The sequence below is a fragment of the Micromesistius poutassou genome (genome assembly GCF_964030765.1).
Source record: "Micromesistius poutassou genome assembly, chromosome: 24".
In the NCBI taxonomy this organism is placed as follows: Eukaryota; Metazoa; Chordata; class Actinopteri; order Gadiformes; family Gadidae; genus Micromesistius; species Micromesistius poutassou.
Window position 1 is genome coordinate 3,441,702 of NC_140294.1, and position 19,312 is coordinate 3,461,013.

General features: G+C 43.3%; 2 protein-coding genes across 2 annotated transcripts; both read left to right on the top strand.

The window, feature by feature from the left end:
- Positions 1-2,508: 2,508 nt before the first annotated feature.
- LOC311369872 (E3 ubiquitin-protein ligase TRIM39-like) lies at positions 2,509-4,330 on the top strand (the record flags this gene model as incomplete). Its single annotated transcript, XM_084488090.1, has 2 exons — positions 2,509-2,588; positions 2,700-4,330. The coding sequence occupies exon 2, from the start codon at positions 2,702-2,704 to the stop codon at positions 4,328-4,330; it is 1,629 nt and encodes a 542-aa protein (XP_084344216.1). The 5' UTR covers positions 2,509-2,588; positions 2,700-2,701.
- Positions 4,331-12,106: 7,776 nt separating this feature from the next.
- On the top strand, positions 12,107-14,369 carry LOC311369873 (zinc finger protein RFP-like). The gene is made up of 2 exons (XM_084488091.1): positions 12,107-12,210; positions 12,308-14,369. Exon 2 carries the CDS (start codon positions 12,309-12,311, stop codon positions 13,926-13,928), a length of 1,620 nt encoding a protein of 539 aa, XP_084344217.1. The 5' UTR covers positions 12,107-12,210; position 12,308; the 3' UTR covers positions 13,929-14,369.
- Positions 14,370-19,312: the final 4,943 nt, after the last annotated feature.

Here is a 19,312-nt window from a genome sequence, read left to right on the forward strand (position 1 = left end):
CATATCTGTTATGTTGCAAGTAGTATAATAAGCACAGGAGACCGACATACGTTCAAGTGTAAGTATATTGAAGGTAAGCACGTAGCACAGTACTGTAGGTCTAGCTTCCTAGACTATCTCTCTCACGTGTCTTCTACCTCCTCTCTAGTACTACAACACACTACATAACAGTAGAGTGCACCTAGTGGTGTAATCAGGTAGTGGACACAACAATATCAATGCATTTGAAGTAGCCTGCACAGTGCATGAATGTGCCCACAGTCATGTGCGAAAGTTGAGACGTCAGGGGAACTGAGTGTCCGTGGGGGCGGGACCAGGGGGTAGGGGAAGGAGCAGGGGGTTAGAGGAGGAGGATAGGAGAGAATGTCGTCATGTTGAGGAAACGAAACCTAAGGCTCAGAGAAAAACCACAGTCACTTGACGGTAAAGCAGTTCTCTCTTTCAGGAGGAAATAAAAACGCATTTGGAGGTGTAATGAAGACACTCCCAGACAACCCTAAGAGATTTACATTGTTTCAATTTGTTCTCTCGGAACAGAGCTTCTCCTCAGGGAGATTTTACTTTGAGGTCCAGGTTAAAGATAAGGCTGTATGGTATTTAGGAGTGGCCAGAGAGTCCATCAGCAGAAAAGCTCTCATCCCATTGACCCCTGAGAGTGGCTACTGGGTGGTAACATTCAACAAGGATGAGTTTGTATTTCATGATAACCGTGCTGTCCGTCTCCCTCTGAGAGCTGAGCTCCAGAAGGTGGGGGTGTTTCTTTCTTCATCTCTTTCCCTGCATCTCTTTCCCTCCTTTCTTTATCTTCATCTCTCTCTTTCTCAAATAAATTAAGTTTATTTATTTTAGATTTAATGGCATGAATAATGAAACACTAATGCATTTTACAAAGATAACAAAACCACAACACATGGTTACAAATACATTAATTATTAAATAAAATGAACACCATTGACAATGAGTACATTCTGAATACCAAATGAGTTGGCAGTCCAGCTGAATCTCATGGATCTAGCAGGCAGTGCTACGCTTCTGTCCTTCACGCCACACGGCACTTTCTGACAGCAGGGAGGTTGATGATGCATATGATTTATTTAAAGTATTGACCTCTTAGTTCCTTGTGTCTCATACGTTGCAGTAGGAAGTGGGCTTCTGTCTCCCTCTCCTGGGGACAGAATGGACCCAGCCTGGCTTCTCTGGGTAGCCAGGTCTGCCTGTGATGGCCTTGCTCTATGGCCAGGCTGTCCTGGTAGATATTCTCTCTCTCTCTCTCTCTCTCTCTCTCTCTCTCTCTCTCTCTCTCTCTCTCCCCATCTTTATGTCTCTCGCTCTGTTTGGAAGCAGGACATCGTGGGTCAGACATAGAGACATAGAGAAAACATCACCAGTCATCAGACGTGTTTAAAACACTGTCAGCGTGCATGAGACCAAGACAACAACAAAGTGTGTGATGACCATAAGTCTCCATGTGTCAAGGCTACGGCCGTGCCTCTGGTCCTTATGTTCCTCATGCTTTCCCTCTCCCTTGGATAACCCCCACTCCCTGAATGCCATCACTCCCATTCACCTGCTCCAAGCCACACACCTGCTATCCACCTCAATCTCATCATCTCTGCAGTATATCCCCCCTGGTTCTTCACTCACTCATCCCCAGATCGTTGTTTCAACCACCGCGGTTAGATCCATAGCACCGGCTCCTTGACTTGGTCACTAAGGTTGGTTTCTCCTGTGACCTTTTTCTACCTGCCTGTTCACCTGCCTGCTCATCTCCCTCGTCCACTGTCCTGCTCAGCTCAACTCTGTCCTCCGCCATCGCCTTTCCATTCTCATCCCCCCCTTACCCCTACAATAAACCCCTTTTCATTCACTTAAATTCCATTGTCGCTGTCTGCGTTTGGGTCTGCCTCTACAGACTTAACAGGTTTTGGACATACAATGCTAAGTAGTTGACGTTTCAAGTCTAACTTTTGTTGGTCTTGCATTATTCTGCGACAATACACAGCAGTGTTTAGTACTGGGAACCTCTTTGGTGCAGTTGCCTTTGTGGACAGCTGTGCTGATATCCATCCATGTTTTCTCTGCGTTGGTGATCTGTGTGTTGTCTCTGGAGAGTGAACTTGTTGATCTGGTTTGTCTGCAAGTGTGGTAGTGTGGTAGTGTGGTTAGAGTCTGGGAGATTAACTACTAGTGTCAACTCAATATTAAGTAACAACCATAATAGCACATATAACCTGGGCACACAGGCAGAGGCTTTAGAGAAAATACCAGTCCCAGACAAAGTCATGTCAATTGTTTTTGTATTGCTCTTAATCACAGTTAAAGTGGCAAATCAACTTTAAATCACCACAATATCTCTCATTTGGCACCAGCTCTCTGTGTTTTGTCTTTTGTAGCAGTGCATGAATGTGCCCAAAGTGTGTGAAAGTTGAAACGTCAGGGAACTGTGTGTCTGTCAGGCGGAGTCAGGTGTTAGGGGAGGAGGGTTCAGAGAAACCAAAGTCACTTGACGGGAAAGCAGTTCTCTATTTCAGGAGGAAATCAAAACGCATTTGGGAACAAATAGTCTGACAGACCGAAATGAGAATAAGGTGAGTTATACAGCACAACTTTGAAAGAAGTTAAAACCTCTCTGCCCGTTGTTACTTAATAAGACAAATAATGGAATTGCTCAATCCATAAACCTTGCCGTCTGTGTCTAGGAATGGCCTCTGCTATTTCCTGGTCTGAAGAGAACTTTTCATGTCCCATCTGTCTGGATGTGTTCAGCAGTCCAGTTACCACACCATGTGGACACAACTTCTGCAGAACCTGTATTACAAAGTTCTGGGATAAAAAAGTCCAGTACAAATGTCCTTTTTGCAACGAGCTCTTCAGCACTAGACCTGATTTACGGGTCAATACCTTCATATCAGAGATGACTGCTCAGTTTAAGACGTCTGTACGAGCAAAAGAGTCTTTTGTTGAATCAGCAGAAGTTCCCTGTGACGTCTGTACTGGGACCCAGCTGAAGGCTGTGAAGTCCTGCCTAGTGTGTCTGATCTCTTACTGCCAAACCCACCTGGAGCCACATCAGAGAGTCGCAGGCCTGAAGAAACATCAGCTGGTCGAGCCTATGGACCGTCTGGAAGACAGGGTGTGTAAGAAACACAATCAACTACTGGAGCTCTTCTGCAGGACTGAACAGGTGTGTGTGTGTCAGTCCTGCACAGAGACAGACCACAGGTCCCATCCTGTTGTACCTCTAAAGGAGGAATATGAAGTGAAGACGGCCCAGCTGGGGAAGATAGAGGCTGATGTTCCGCAGATGATCCAGGAGAGAAAACAAAAGATTAAGGAGATCAAAGGCACAGTAGAATTGTGCAAGAAAGACGCAGACAGAGAAATAGCCGATGGTGGGCAGGTCCTCAGCGCTCTGATACGCCGTGTTGAAAAGTGCCGAGATGACTTCAACCAAACGGTTAAAGAGAAACTGGAATCCATAGAGAAACAAGCTGAAGGCCTCATCAAAGAGCTGGAGCAGGAAATAGAAGATCTGACCAATAAAAGCTTAGAAGTGAAGCCACTCTCAGACACTAAAGACCACCTCCACTTCCTCCAGGCCTTCAGATCCCTGAAGGATCTTCCACACACCAGGGACTGGACGACGGTGGAGGTCCGTCCTCCGTCATACGCAGGGACCTTGAGGAGATCCCTGGATCAGCTGGAGGAGACACTGAACATGGAGATGAAGAAGCTGCGTGATGCTGAACTGAAGAGGGTCCAGCAGTATGAAGTAGATGTGACTCTGGATCCTGATACAGCTAGTCCCTGGCTCATCCTATCTGAGGATGGGAAACAAGTACATGATGGAGGTGTAAGGCAGAAACTCCCAGAAAACCGTAAGAGATTTACACATTATCCTTGTGTTCTCTCGAGGAAAATCTTCTCCTCAAGGAGATTTTACTTTGAGGTCCAGGTTAAAGACAAGACTGCATGGTGTTTAGGAGTGGCCAGAGAGTCCATCGACAGGATAGGTGCGATCATATTGACCCCTGAGAAGGGTTACTGGACTCTTTACTTCAACAAGGATGGGTTGGTATTTACTGATATCCCTGCTGTCCGTCTCCCTCTGAGAGCTGAGCTCCAGAAGGTGGGGGTGTTTGTTGATTATGATGAGGGTCTGGTCTCCTTCTATGAGGTAGAAGCCAGGGTTCATATCTACTCTGCTACTGGCTGCACCTTTAGAGAGCCTCTCTATCCATTTTATCCATTTCTCTACCCAGGTTTCTATGATTATGAATTTAAAAACTCTGCCCCATTGATCATCTCACCTGTCAATCAAACAGACTAGGACTTTTGTTTGATGCTAAAATAACCAAACAACCCAAACAACGAATGTTGTTTCCTGATTAAGAATACCATGTGAGATCTGAGAGAACTGCATTCATATCGCATCAACATTCATATGTTTGGTGAGGGACTATTCACTGTCATTTAATTTTAAAGGATAAATAAAATAAGCCATTAATACTTTGTACTATAAATAATATAACCCATTATGGAATTATGGTAAAACTATACTATAATGTTCAATGTCTTGTTTGGGATAATTGGGATAATGGGAATTATCAATTTTGCTAACATTATCGATCGTTTTTTAACCGAATACTTATATTTGTTCATTATTTTGAATCATGTTTGACAACACAATACATTGCCTGTACACTTTTCTGATTTTAATAAAAAGTAAATGGGGTTAGCATGTACATTCTCAGTGCAATATGTATTCAGTGGAAAAGGTTAATTTTCTGTGGAATTGGTACAATCTCAGTACAATGTGTATTTAGTAGATTAGGTATATTATCAGTGGGGTAAAACAAAAAGAACTGTGTGGCCTAAAAACCCTAGGGATTGATGATGGGATTCAAGGAACGATTCAAAGCACAGAATAATTGCACATGTTTGTAGCATGGTGAGCCAGTCAATAACTTTTAATCTCCACCATACAACAACCCAACATGTGTTCCACCTTACACAAAGCTCTCAAAGATTCTCCCCAGGTGTGTGAGTACCCTGACTTCCCTCTCCTCTCCATCCTCTCATCTTATTATTATCTGACTTTATACTACCTGTGCCCTGTCACATACCAGCAGCAGTCCCATAATCAGTGTTATGAGCGACACCCAGTGGCGGGAGCGGGTGTCACGACAGAGGGGCGGGACGTTCTTTGTGTCCCCTAATAAATATAAAATAGTTTAACAAATAAGCTGTTTTTATCACACATTATGCCACACAAACCATACGTAACATATATAGAAGTAGCCACTTAAAAGTCCAGCCAATATAGACTAGGCCTACTACGCCAAAAACGGTTTTCTTTAAGGTCCTGCACTTAACAAAACGTAACTTCATTCAAACGCTGGGGACATGAACCCACGACTTTTTGAAATGGCGGATTTAGTCCCCATCATAATTTAATAAATATATTTAAAAAAGTTCTTTAATGTATTACTTGAGCTGTTTCTATCTTATCATATTTTAGGTCGGCGATATTGGATAGTGTTATCGCTGGGCTGATGTGTAATGCCTACTTCTACCGTCAGGGGAAGCACTACTCCTTCAAACGGTGGACATTCGCTCCGTCGACTGGTTCCTTGCCTTAATGCACGTGCTTACCGGGCCTCGGCCAATCAGGGGCCTCTTAATGATATATTATTTTTGAATACAATTTTTTATTTAAAAATGAAAAAAAAAATAATGATGATAAACGTCCGTATTCACGGGGTCATTACTTTACAGTGCCATCTGCTGGAGGAGGTGGAGGTAGCCCCCCCCCTTATCTAAACAAAGCCTTATCTAAACAAAATGTAACAAAAATAAATTTGAATCCCAACGTTCTAGAAGTCGAGTAGGAGAACAAACGAAACGGTTGAGCCGGTCGGAGGACGTAATTCTAGCTACGGCGAGAAAGACAAGAGTCACATCGGAGAGGAGCTAAGAAAAGAAAGAAAAATATACAGGCTAAATTATTTTACGAAAGTTAACCAAAAGTTAAAGATTTTTTCTGCTAACTATCAGAGGACATTAACAGTGCCACTACCAGCACTAATGAGGATAGTCTTGAGGACAAGGTAGGCTAAGGCTTTAGGATCAAGATTCTGTTCATAATGTAGTAGCTACATCGTCATTCATTCATTATATTTTCATGTAAATATTGCCCCGTCCAGTCGAAAATCAGATATCTCTACACTAGTATGTGAAAAGCTACTACGATTGTGCCTTTAGCTGCACAGCAAGAACTCCTTGTGACAGAGCCTATACAGCTAGCAGCTAGCTGGGCTGATAGTGACAGGTGGTAGCCATAGCTAACTATTATTGCCTCGCCCTTGACGGTGACTATCTGTGTTTGTTCACTATTATTGGGAAGGAGGAGAACGAGACCAGTAAGACAGCAGGAGACAATCGTGAGGCAACAGTCGTTACAAACAGCTATGCTTTTGAGGAAGAGGTGGAGGACAGGGATGCAGCTGAGGTGGGGACGGGAGATCCGGAGCTAAGAGAAGGAGAGGCTCCTGAGGGAGACGTAGACAAGCAGCAAGAGCCTGATACACTGGCAGGTGGATCAAACCCCTACAGTAACGACCCTGGAGTCTGGGGCGATTGCATCAATCAGCAGGTGAAGTCGTACTGGGCAAAATTAACGAAAAACTGTCCAAATAAAGACTGTGACTTTTCCGCATCTGTTGAGAAATTGATTGTGCGATTGGCGGTGGGGAAGGGGCCTGAAATGTCCATAGCCCAGGGGCCTCAAGTGCTATTAAGGCGCCCCTGTTCCTGACACACACTGTAGCCTATAACATATTTACATAGTATATCGTAAGCCCCATTGTGTATTACATCTAATTAGACTATTTATTTAATATTGTGAGACATGATTCTCATTTCGCATTTTATCGCATGATAAGGTATAAACTACAGCCAGTGTGGGTGTGTGCGTGTAAGGAGCATGAGGGGAAAGGGGATAAAGAAAACCTACAGGTTTCTTATCGATCGGCTGGAGAGCAATGCTGTGTTCCAATATCCATACTTCCATGAGTACACTTAAACGTAGTACACTATGCGCACCCACTAAGTGCACAGATTTTCAGATGTCAGTGTCGTTCCAAATCGAATACTCCATGGTGCTAACTGGAAATTAGGATTGACTTCCACTGTGGCTTCTCCCCCGCAATAAACATCCCACTTTGAACGGGCAACTCTTAATGCATAGTAGCTATAAAAAGCTATATAAAAACGACAAAATGACACCATTAATGGGCTACGTGGAAAATGTGCCGACGTTGGCTCAGCCTGGCACCGCCCTCTTTCGCTACGTAGCTAAGATAGCTGCGGTTGAGTACGAAAAGTGCATTGATCCACACTTCGCGGTTTGACCGCTTTGAGTACACCATCCGGGTCCTTTCAGTACACTTATTTTCGCCCTGATCTTAAATCTTGGAACGCCCTAAACAAGGACACTACTAGAAGGACCATCCACTGTATTTCCCAGTCTTATTAGATGTTAGTGTGCCTTTAACTCAGGGATTCCAAAAGTGTGGTACGCGCACCCCCAGGGGTACGCGAGCTGCTACCAGGGGGTGCGCGAGATGAAAAATGTAATGGCGGTCTGGTGTAATATTACCTCGTTTTTATTTATTTTATCTGTTTCGGAGCCTATTCTCTGTTGTGGATTGTTTGTAACTTCATTGCAATTTAATTTAATGTAATGTCGTTCTAATTTCCAACCTATTTTCTAACCGTTGTGTTATGATTAGGGTTGTGCCGATGCGTGATGGCTGACCGACATCACGATGGAGAGCCACCATCGTGATGAGGCGTCCCCCCCGGCGCCTCACTTTTCAATTTTCGTTTCCAAATATATAAAAAAAAACTAAAATATCTGTTTTAGTGCATGTGTGTTAAATTAAATGGTTTTATATCTTAAACAAATTCTGTTGCAAACAGGAGGCACGCAGCATCAATATCGTAACTAAAAAAAGTAAGTCGGCCAAGACAGACACATTTTGCAGATTGTAAATTGACATGAGACATTGTAAACGTTCACAATCCTGCTCTATGCTCTGTGACATTTTGTTTATCATCATTTCTATTAACTCATGTGTGGCGCACACGCAACAGTTGTCGGGTCATCGACCCGTCTTTTGCGCGGATCACACATGAGCACCAGAATGTAAATTGTCATGAGACATTGTAAACGTTCACAATCCTGTTCTATGCTCTGTGATATTTTGTTTGTCATCATTTCTATTAACTTCTGCGAGGCGCATAAAGTGGTCATGTAGATCGGTCGTCTGCCCATCTATTGCGCGGATCACACATGAGCAGATCTTGCACACAACGTCAGTCATGTCCCTTGGCTGTCCTATTTGTTGGATATTTGTTGATGTTGTTATTGTCATGCATGTTCTGGTTATTTGCGCATGATTAAACATGAGTCTTTATATGGCGATAAAACCAAGCTTTGTTGCGTTTTTTTTTCCTTCTATTTGAAGTGGGGATTGGGGGTGCGCCAACCCTGTTGGGACGTAGAAGGGGGTGCGCAGGAAAAAAAGTTTGGGAACCGCTGCTTTAACTAATCACTAGAATGAGCCATTTTCAATTATCTTTCTTGTGGGTCTGTCAGCTGTGTTAAAGGGGAGACAGAGGGGCAAAATATCCATACTGCTTGTGTGATTTTTTGTGTGTCACCTTAGCTTGCTGTGAGTAGGTACATTTCAGTACTGAAGAACATTGAGTTGAGTTGTTTCGAATTGGTTCCTGTGTAATGGTTTTAATTTGTCAACATATGTTGTGACTCTTCACTTGTTTAATGCATAACTACACTAACCTCCCTATTAGTGCAGTCTAGCCCCATATTGTTTATTTTCTTTGTCAATTTAAGATTGATTTGATTCATGTCCTCACTGTACAATTGTTCTTAATTTGCCATCGCAATTCCACAATTACTATTGGTTGAGCAGGTGAGCAGGTGAGGGTGATTATTGATGCGTTTTAAAGGAAGAGCACAGCGACAGGTGAGTGAATCTGGGAAGTGACGTGTTGTCGCTAACGCCGAGCTGCACTCAAGGTTTGGGGTCGGTGCCGTTCGCATGCTATTAAGGCTGCCGGCGGTGAAGACAGCTCAGGGGGCTAACTATAGATAGGGCCGGGGAATAGGAGTGCGTAGGCGGTGCGGCTTCCCAGCTAGAGGTTCTCCGGTTCCGCTACTGATCGGAGGCCTCACGAGTGCTGGACTGGCGTCTCCCTTCTCCCGTTTGCCTACCAGCACCAAAGCCTCGACCCCGGGGGAGGGTCTCGTATCCCGGGAGAGTTAAGTTTTAAACCTCTAGAGTCTATTGTGTGTGTGTGTGTGTGTGTGTGTAACCTGTTTTTAACCTCACAGTCTAACCACTTCATGATTGAGTTGGGAGGGTTAATGATGCACCGAACCCTGATGTAGTCTAGTCTGATTGCGTCTTTGGTGTGGCTTGTTATTGCATTGTGAACATGTGCAGTGCCCTATGGGGGTGGTGTGTATAGCTTTGACGTATTATGGTGTGGGTGCGATAGCTGTTGCATTGCCTGATTCTTGTGGGGTTCCCTGTGTGCCGTGTTAGGACATATACTTTGCTGTGGTGGGTTATTCACTTAAGCGGACAATATTTGGGTTTGAGGACTTCATGAACCTGACCCAGTCTGACATGTGTGGTAGCTGCATTAATTATATTTAGTAAAGATTGTTTCTACCTTTGTTGTGCTGCTTGGGTTGTAGATCATGCCCCTCTAGCCACAACAATCTGACCTCACATTCCAGGTTTATTACATAGTACACACTCCTTCAATACAAATAGAAGGATACTGCAGTGTATGCATAAGTGTATACACCTTTACTTGTAAATTAAGTCCATTCTCCTCCAATCCTTCTGGACAAAAATCTCTGTTATGAAAGTTTTTTTTTTAAATGAAAATCTTACTTGTTTTACAAGTCTCCCCGACTCAATGGAGATTATTGCCAAGAGGAGCAACAGTGGAGCAAAGCATACTTGTGAAGTCATACGCCCCTTGAGTGCGGCAGAGGTACTGCTGCCTCACTTCATGCTTTTACAGTGCGGTTTTATGTCAGATAAGCAAGACTAAGGCTGGGTTGCACCAACATGGATTAACTCTTAAACTGGATTAAATCAAGGTTTAACTGTTAACCGTGTTGCACCAAACTTTAAACATGGTTTAAATTCTGTTTAAATGAAACTCAGGTTAAATTTAAACCCCAGGTAATCCCAGTTTAATTTCCCACTTAAACCTAGATTAAATGCAAGTCTGTTGCACCAGTAATTTTAAACCCAGGATAAACTTGGATTAGCAGTTTTATTTAAACCACCCCCGGAGGAGGTTTAAATCAGAGTATTGTAGTGTTACTGACAACATGGCTGGATGTATTCACTGGATAGACCCCCTCTGTCTGGAAGTTGAATTCATGGTTAGGTTCTAGCTGCTACTTAAATCAGTTTGCTAGTTGGTTGTTAGGTGCTAGCTAGTTCTTACTGGTATAAACCTCAAAAATTGAGACGTGTAACTAGGATTAAGTTAAACCACGTTGGTGCAACCCAGCCTAAATATTTTATTAACATACACAAAATACATTTACTATTTTATTGAAAGTGAGGACATAATAAAAGTGTCATTACATTGGACAAATATTGCACTCAACCCAGTTTGTGAGGGATTGCGCAAGTACCTTTGTTTCCTACTGGATCAAACTGAACTGTTCTTTCCTTGCAGAAACAACACAAAGACTGAAGAAGCTTATTATTAATCAAAGGGGAATCATTGAGCGATGTCTCTTGATCAGAAGCAGCTTTGATATGAGTGCAACAGTTGTCATGCAAACATTAAAGATTCTTAGAAAAAATAACTTTCTGCAGCTCATTGTGACGTCGTAAGAGAGATGACTTCTCAGCCTTGGCCGCGTGTTTGTCTGTGTGTGTGAGTGGTTTTGGGCTTCCAGAAGAGCTTGTAACCAACAATGGGCCACATTTTAATTAAGGGCTGCGCTATTAAGCACATATTAATTAAAATCTTAAATTAACTTATTGAGAAAATGTCAGTAATAATAATAAATGTATTAAAAAAAAAACAATTAACAATTATAAGAATAAATCTGACTTTGTATGAGTATTATTCAAATCGAAAATCTGTTGATTTCAAAATAAAATCGCAATTATGTTTGTTATAATCGTGCACCAAATCGTGGACATTTCAAATGGCATTGCGTCACATTGAGCCCCTCCCAGTTAAGAGTATTCCTATTTGTATTTTATTAGCATTTTATTTTTATATCATCGAGAAAAACACTTGATGATGGATGAAGACACATTTAACGATTCTATCAACACAGCCAAAAGGGTCAGACTGCAGACCTCAGACCTCCCCTCCTCAGAGAAGGGAAGTCAGGCTCAACCTTTGGCTCATAGAACCAAGGGGCCTCATCCTGTCCACCCTGGTCTCCACATTCTTCATCGGCGGAAGCAATTTTTGCTTGTTTGGGATCTGACTGGCCAGCGTATTTGAAAAAGTTAAGCAAACTTCATTGTCTTTTTGACATTTTTCCCCTGAGTGAAACACAGGCTGACAGCAACAAGCGCGTGTGTCTCTTGGAGTGCTCCGTCCCTCTCCCCCTCCGTTCCTCTCCCCCTCCGTCCCACTCCCTCTCCGCCCCTCTCCCCCTCCGTCCCTCTCCCTCTCCGCCCCCCTCCCCCTCTGTCCCTCTCCCTCTCTGTCCCTCCGTCCCTCTCCCCCTCCGTCCCTTTCCCCCTCCATCCCTCTCCCCCTCTGTCCTCCCCTAACCACTGGCCCCGCCCCCACAGACAAGCAGTTCCCTGACCTTTCAGAGCTTTCACACTTTTTTTTTTTTTTAACTGTGATTTAAAAGAGAGCCTGAGCAAAACGACACACATTGTGGTGATTAAGGGTTAAAGTCAGAGTGTGAAAGCTGAGACGTCAGGGAACTGCATGTCCGTTAGGGCGGAGTTAGGGGAGGAGCCAGGTGTTAGGGGAGGAGAGGAGAGGACGTCATGTTGAGGAAACGAAACCTAAGGTTCATAGAAACCACTCGACGGGAAAGCAGTTCTCTCTTTCAGGAGGAACATAAAACACATTTTGGAACAAATAGTCTGACACAGAAACAACAACAAGGTGAGTACAGCAAACCTTTGAGATAAGTTAAAACCTCTCTTCCTGTTACGTAATAAGAAAAATAATGGAATACATAAACCTTGTAATCTGTGTCTAGGATGGCCTCTGCAACTTCCTGGTCCGAAGAGAACTTTTCATGTTCCATCTGTCTGGATGTGTTCAGCAGCCCAGTTTCTACACCATGTGGACACAACTTCTGCAGAACATGTATTACAAAGTTCTGGGATGAACAGGTCCAGTACAAATGTCCTGTTTGCAACGAGCTTTTCAACACTAGACCTGATTGGAGGGTCAATACCCTCTTATCAGAGCTGGCCGCTCAGTTTAAAACGTCTGTACGAGTAAAAGAGCAGCCTTTTGTTGAATCAGCAGAAGTTCACTGTGACGTCTGTACTGGGACCCAGCTGAAGGCTGTGAAGTCCTGCCTAGTGTGTCTTATCTCTTACTGCCACACCCACCTGGAGCCACATCAGAGAGTCAGAGGCCTGAAGAAACATCAGCTGGTCGAGCCTATGGACCGTCTGGAAGACAGGATGTGTAAGAAACATGAACGACTTCTGGAGCTCTTCTGCAGGACTGAACAGGTGTGTGTGTGTCAGTTCTGCACAGAGGGTGACCACAGGTCCCATCCTGTTGTACCTCTAAAGGAGGAATATGAAGTGAAGACGGCCCAGCTGGGGAAGATAGAGGAGATGATCCAGGAGAGAAAACTAAAGATTAAGGAGATCAAAGACACAGTAGAATTGAGCAAGAAAGACGCAGACAGAGAGCTAGCCGGTGGTTTGCAAGTCCTCACTGCCATGATACGCTGTGTTGAGAAGTGCCGGGATGATTTCAACCAAACGGTTGAAGAGAAACTGAAATCCACAGAGAAACAAGCTGAAGACCTAATCAAAGAGCTGGAGCAGGAAATAGAAGATCTGACCAATAGAAGCTCAGAGATGACGCAGCTCTCACACACTAAAGACCACCTCCACTTCCTCCAGGCCTTCAGATCCCTGAAGGATCCTACACCCACCAGGGACTGGACGAGGGTGGAGGTCCGTCCTCAGTCATACGTAGATACATTGAGGAGATCCCTGGATCAGCTGGAGGAGACACTGAAGAAGCTGCGTGGTCCTGCTGAACTGAAGAGGGTCCAGCAGTATGAAGTAGATGTGACTCTGGATCCTGATACAGCTTATCCCAGTCTCATCCTGTCTGAGGATGGGAAACAAGTACATGATGGAGGTGTAGTGAAGAAACTCCCAGACAACTTTATGAGATTTAAATATCATCCACTTGTTCTCACGAGGCAGAGCTTCTCCTCAAGGAGATTTTACTTTGAGGTCCAGGTTAAAAACAAGAATGGCTGGTGTTTAGGAGTGGCCCAAAAAAAAACCTTTTGGTCTTTAGGAGGGGACAGTAAAACAAACACCACATTGACCCCTAAGAATGGATTCTGGGTGATAACATTAGACATGTTTACATTTGTATTTAATGCTGAAACTGCTGTCCGTCTCCCTCAGAGAGCTAAGCTCCAGAAGGTGGGGGTGTTTGTTGATTATAATGAGGGTCTGGTCTCCTTCCATGATGTGGAAGCCAAGGTTCATATTTACTCTGCTACTGGCTGCACCTTTCGTTCGCCTCTCTATCCACTCCTCGGTTTCAATTTAAATGTATCTTTTGGTAGAAGCTCTGCCCCCCTGATCATCTCAGCTGTCAATCAAACAGACTAAGACACTGATTGATATTAAAACAAACAACCATATAATGTTGCATTAATGTTGTGCTGTTATTTACCAAAATAACCCTGTTTATTATAAATATAGCCCATTGTAAATGATTATATTCCACTATATTCTTCTATGTGTTTTCTCCCTTTTTTTTGTTTCTATAGTATTGCAAATGGTTTCAGTTATGTAGAACAACATTGGAGGATACCGTGAAATACAGGATACCCATGAAATACAGATTTAAAAATATCTAATTATACAACTGATCCGATCATTTTCAAGATCCCGACAAAGGGTCAATCTTCGTGCCATATTTCTGTGGAGCAATGTTTAGCGCTTATCTTCTCCCAGCTCGGAGGGCCATTCTGCGCTCAGGGGCCCCTGGGCTCGTGCCCATCTAGTAGATCCAGGTTCATTTATTTTGAGTGGAGAAAATCATATTATTATTATGAGATCTCAGAGAACTGTATTTATATCATACTATTCATTGTCAGTTTACAAGGACAATTTCCTTAAGCAACCCAAACAAACATGAAATGTAACCCATTATAAATGATTAAAATACACTAAGTTGTTCAATGTCTGTCGTCTCCTGGATGGTTTTGATTTGTGTTTAATGATGTAAAATGGTGGAAGGTTGCAGTCAAATAAAATGTTGAAAACATGAGATTTATTATTTTTTGATCAAAACAATTATATAAGTTTGTTCTTCCAAATCATGTATGACAACACAATCAAATGTTTGAACACTTAAGATTTGAATAAAAATGTACAAAAAGTAGAAGGGGGACATTTTCTTTGGAATATCTACATTCTCAGTATGTATTCATAAGAATAGGTACATTTTCAGTACAATATGTATTCAGTAGAATCAGTACATTCCCAGTACAATGTTTTCAGTAGAATGTGTACATTTTGTGTACACATTGAACTATTTTCCCATATCTTTTACTTATGAACTTTATTTTAAAGGTATATACTAAAAGATTCCACCGCCAACAAGACTAGCGTACCTTGGGCTCTCCTCTCACCCACCCTGATGTCTTCGGGCCATGGAGCAGCCATCTCAGCGGACTAGAGGTTCTGCAGAGAGCAGCCAGACCTACCAGTGTGATAGTCGTCAGAAGAGACGAGCGGCCCGCTGGACTTATTGTGGAAACCGTCCCAGGAGGAGGAAGAGATCAATGAGGTTGAGATCAACGGCTTTGGCCCCTAGGCTACTATTTGTGTGAGGCCCTCTTACTGACTTAAACAAAAAATGCGTAATTTAGTGCCATGTGTCAAAGCGTTGTATTAATATAACATGGCACATAGCCTACTTCGGGCGCACTGGCATACACCCATTGAGACAGCCTCTACTGATACAGAAACGAGTGAATTCACTATAGTTGCCGTGACAGTGCATCTGCAAGCTGGTAACAGCTTTTAGCTTTCTAACCCAAGCCTATAAAATCAGCAGCAGTACACAACACCCTGTTTTACTGAGGCAAAATCACAACATCCTTACAGAGACACAAATCAAACCGCTGTGCAATACTCAAATAAAACAAAGCCATACAAATACAAACAGCAATAATGCCACAGCAGGATAGTAATAACTAACTCTTTAGATATTTTTCTGACAGAGAACTCCTTAATGTGGCTGATAAAATCCAATTTGCGCAGAATATTGCTTTCAATGGACAGATCAGAGAAAGGGGATTCAGTCTGTTTTGGCCCATCATGGATCTCAGTATCTTGAACCATGGCAATTTTGAAAAAGAACGTTCAGTTATGCAGAACAACTTTGGAGGATACTGTTTTTAACATAATAATCTTTACATTACTATAAGTTGTATATATATATATATATATATTTATAGTTTAGATATTTCTGAATCATGAATAAATACCCAATTCAATCTTTGTTCACTTTTCTGATTTCAATAAAAATGGCGAGAAATGGAATCGTTACATTCTCAGTGGAATAGATCTTTTCAGGAGAAAAAGGTACATTATGTTTGTTCACATTACTTAGATCCTATTTAGATTTGTTTAGTCAAACAAAATGGATATTTGAAGAACTTTAATCTAGGTAACCTATATTGTATAGCACACACACACACACACACACACACACACACACACACACACACACACACACACACACACACACACACACACACACACACACACACACACACACACACACACACACACACACACACACACACACAGTCATTTGAAAAGCAAGGTTAACATATGCAGGTGCTGGTAGTAGTATACCAGTTCTACAATTACCTGTAGCTAATGCTGTGGATCATCTCTGCCATCTCAATGTATGGATTTCAGCCTCAATTCTGTGCACATTTCTCCAATCGTTTTACATGAAAGGTATTCAAGGTAGCAATCAATACGTTATTTTAAATTTGATCAGGGAATAATTAATGAGGATGGAGGAGATGCATGGCGGGAAAATAATGACACCCAACAGGGAAGTACCGTCATGATGTCGTCTACTTTCCGCAGGGCCTTGCTGTGCGTCGCTCCTCGCAGGCTTCCGCCGCGGCTGCACCAGGCACGGGGCGGGGAGGCTGCAGGTGGAGGCTCTGCTGTCTCTGACGGGGAGGCTGCAGGTGGAGGCTCTGCTGTCTCTGACGGGGAGGCTGCAGGTGGAGGCTCTGCTGTCTCTGACGGGGAGGCTGCAGGTGGAGGCTCTGCTGTCTCTCACCGGCGCCATGGAGGAAAACACTTGAGGAGGTGGATTGATCACTAGAGTTGAATCCACATGGGCCTACCTCACGTATCACTAATATAATAGTCAATATAGTTAATATAATTAAGTTAATATAAATATTTAATAGAATTAATTAATAGTTAATTAGGTGAATAAAGTCATTCATTCATATGAATATGAATTAATATATAAACCTACTAGTCCGACTTGAGGACCGCGTTATGGGAGGCCTTCATATCACGGATGGGTGTTTTCGTGACGGAAACACCTTTGTTTTCTACTGGATCAAACTGGGCCCCGTTTCCCCAAAGCATCGTTAGCCTAAGTGGTTTGTTAAGTTCATCGTACGAGCATCGTACAGTTTTCACACCCGTTTCCCGAAAGCATCGTTGTGTACCGAACGTCGTGAAAACCCTCGTAGCTAACGAGGGTTCCAGGGGCACTCGTAGAGTGCTAAGAGCATCGTTACTATAGCCTCAGTGGAGTCACCAGCTGGACATTCCATAGTATTGGATGTGTTTTATTAAAACACAATATCACTGAATGTCCAGCTAGCGCAATTTCGCAATACCTCAAAAACAGTGGTTACCGCCGATATATTACTCGTAGACTACTGCTAGATTTAAACAGCAAAGACAGAGACATGTTAGAAGTCAACAAAAATATAATTTATTGCAGCAATTTTAAATTCCAAAAATACATGCGCAGCCGGAATGTACCGATCAAACGCCACGTCACAAGGCAACCCTATCACAAGGCATATAATAAAATCATATGATTCCATTGCTCGTGTTGGAGGTCGCTTGCGAGCTGCACTTGCTGTCTCCCTCTGATTTTAATTCAACCATCGTGGTTAAAATGTCCTCATATTGATCAATGACAGAAGACATACTGTACATGAATCATGCTGAGACCAGCGGGTGTCAGAGAATTTCTGCAGGCGTGTTTTGTTGCGACAGCAACCAGCAACAGCAATAGCCGTGTCAATGCCTCTGCGTTTGACTGATAATGAATTAATGGAACGTTGCATTTTTTATGTTTACACCAAAGATTCTAGACTAGAGATTGAGCGCCAATCAATGAAACCTTATGTGGAATCAGAGAAAGTCTGCCCTCTTTGCGGCGCAAAGCATGTTTCAGAAATCAGCACATTTAGATAAATGCTATAGTTGTCACAAAGACACATGCTATTTTTTATTTTTGTAATATGGAATTATTTCAGGGGGGAAAATGCCGTGAAAAAATGTACGCACGATGCGTTCAGGATTAGGACTGATATAGCATATGTTGGCCTAGAACTAATCAATTGTGTTTTAATATTTGTAGCATTCATATTAGTCTATTCATTTCGTAGGCTACTCTGCTGTTGGCCTTGATGGGGAGATATTTTTGCTGCCACAAAATATAGTTTAATCCAACAACATTCCTGCGTCTCCCCCTCCTACAGAGCCCATTTCAGCACCGTGTCAGTGGACAGCTACAAGCCTACGAACGTCGTAAGAGCAGTGCATGCGCGTTCATGTTAAGAGGAGTTTCGGAAAAAGCTTGAAAAGATTGTACGAGCGTGGATCCATCGTTATCGGGAAATGGGGCCCTGAACGCCATCCACGTTTGTTTGTTTAATTGTGATGGTGTGGAGACATGGTGGGAGAATACTCTCTCTCTAGTGCAAGGCGAGCAGCACACTGCGTCCGTCTGTCCTCCGCCTTTAGATTTGTGTTTCCCAAAGACTACAGTTGTGATGTGAGTCCACAGACTGGAACAGCGGAGCACGTCAGGGGTTAAATGTGCACTGCTCTATCGTTTCATCATTGTTGAACAGATTGAAAGCATTGTGTAGTGTAGGGCCCTAGCTTTAGACGGGGCCCCACACTGAGGTAAGTGGACCGAAAGAGACAAACTCTAAACCCTATTTTATTCTGTGTTGTTTTTTATCATTTGTTTGTTTGTTTGTTTGTTTGTTTGGGCAGGCTGTCAACACGGTGATCACCATGACAACTGTTTCAATCCCACGCCGTCAGCCAGGGGCAAGCCCCTTCACCACCATGGACAGCGCCGCGGACAGGTGGTAGACGGGAGGTATATACCCCTCCACACAGCTGCGTTAGATTGCCCGTCAAGCGTGCACAGGCAATCACGGGGATTGGGGGCACCTGCGGGAGGGGGGCGGGTGAAGAGACTGAAGGGCTGGAGACGAGGCAGAAGGAGAAGTGGACTAGTAGCGGAGAGTCAAGGCGGCGGACGAACGCCGCACGTTACACTAACCAACAAACTCTTTCCTCTATCACCAGTGAGCCGGAGCTGAGGCGACGGGAGGTGTACCCCCGCCGACCCCGACGACGAGCCTCACCCTTATACCCCGTAGGGGAAGAACCTGAGTTATATTATATTTTCCCTTTTGTTCCTGTGCTGCACAAATAAACCGTAGCAACGTAAACCTATCTGCTCTTTTCCTTGCGATCTACTCGCTGACACCGACAACAAAGACTTCCATCATCCGTCACCATAAAGGTTTACTATGGACTCATTTAGTTATTGAAGCTTGTATAAAAAAAGTGACCTACAGTGAATTCAGATACAATCAAATAAAGATAAATGGCTTTCTAACTATTTACCTCCTCCTCCTCCCCCCTCATCTCTCCTCCCTCCACCTCCCTCTTCTATCCTCTCT

Bases quoted from the DNA above. Each gene is read 5' to 3' on its own strand.
- LOC311369873 (XM_084488091.1), top strand. From the start codon at position 12,309: ATGGCCTCTGCAACTTCCTGGTCCGAAGAGAACTTTTCATGTTCCATC.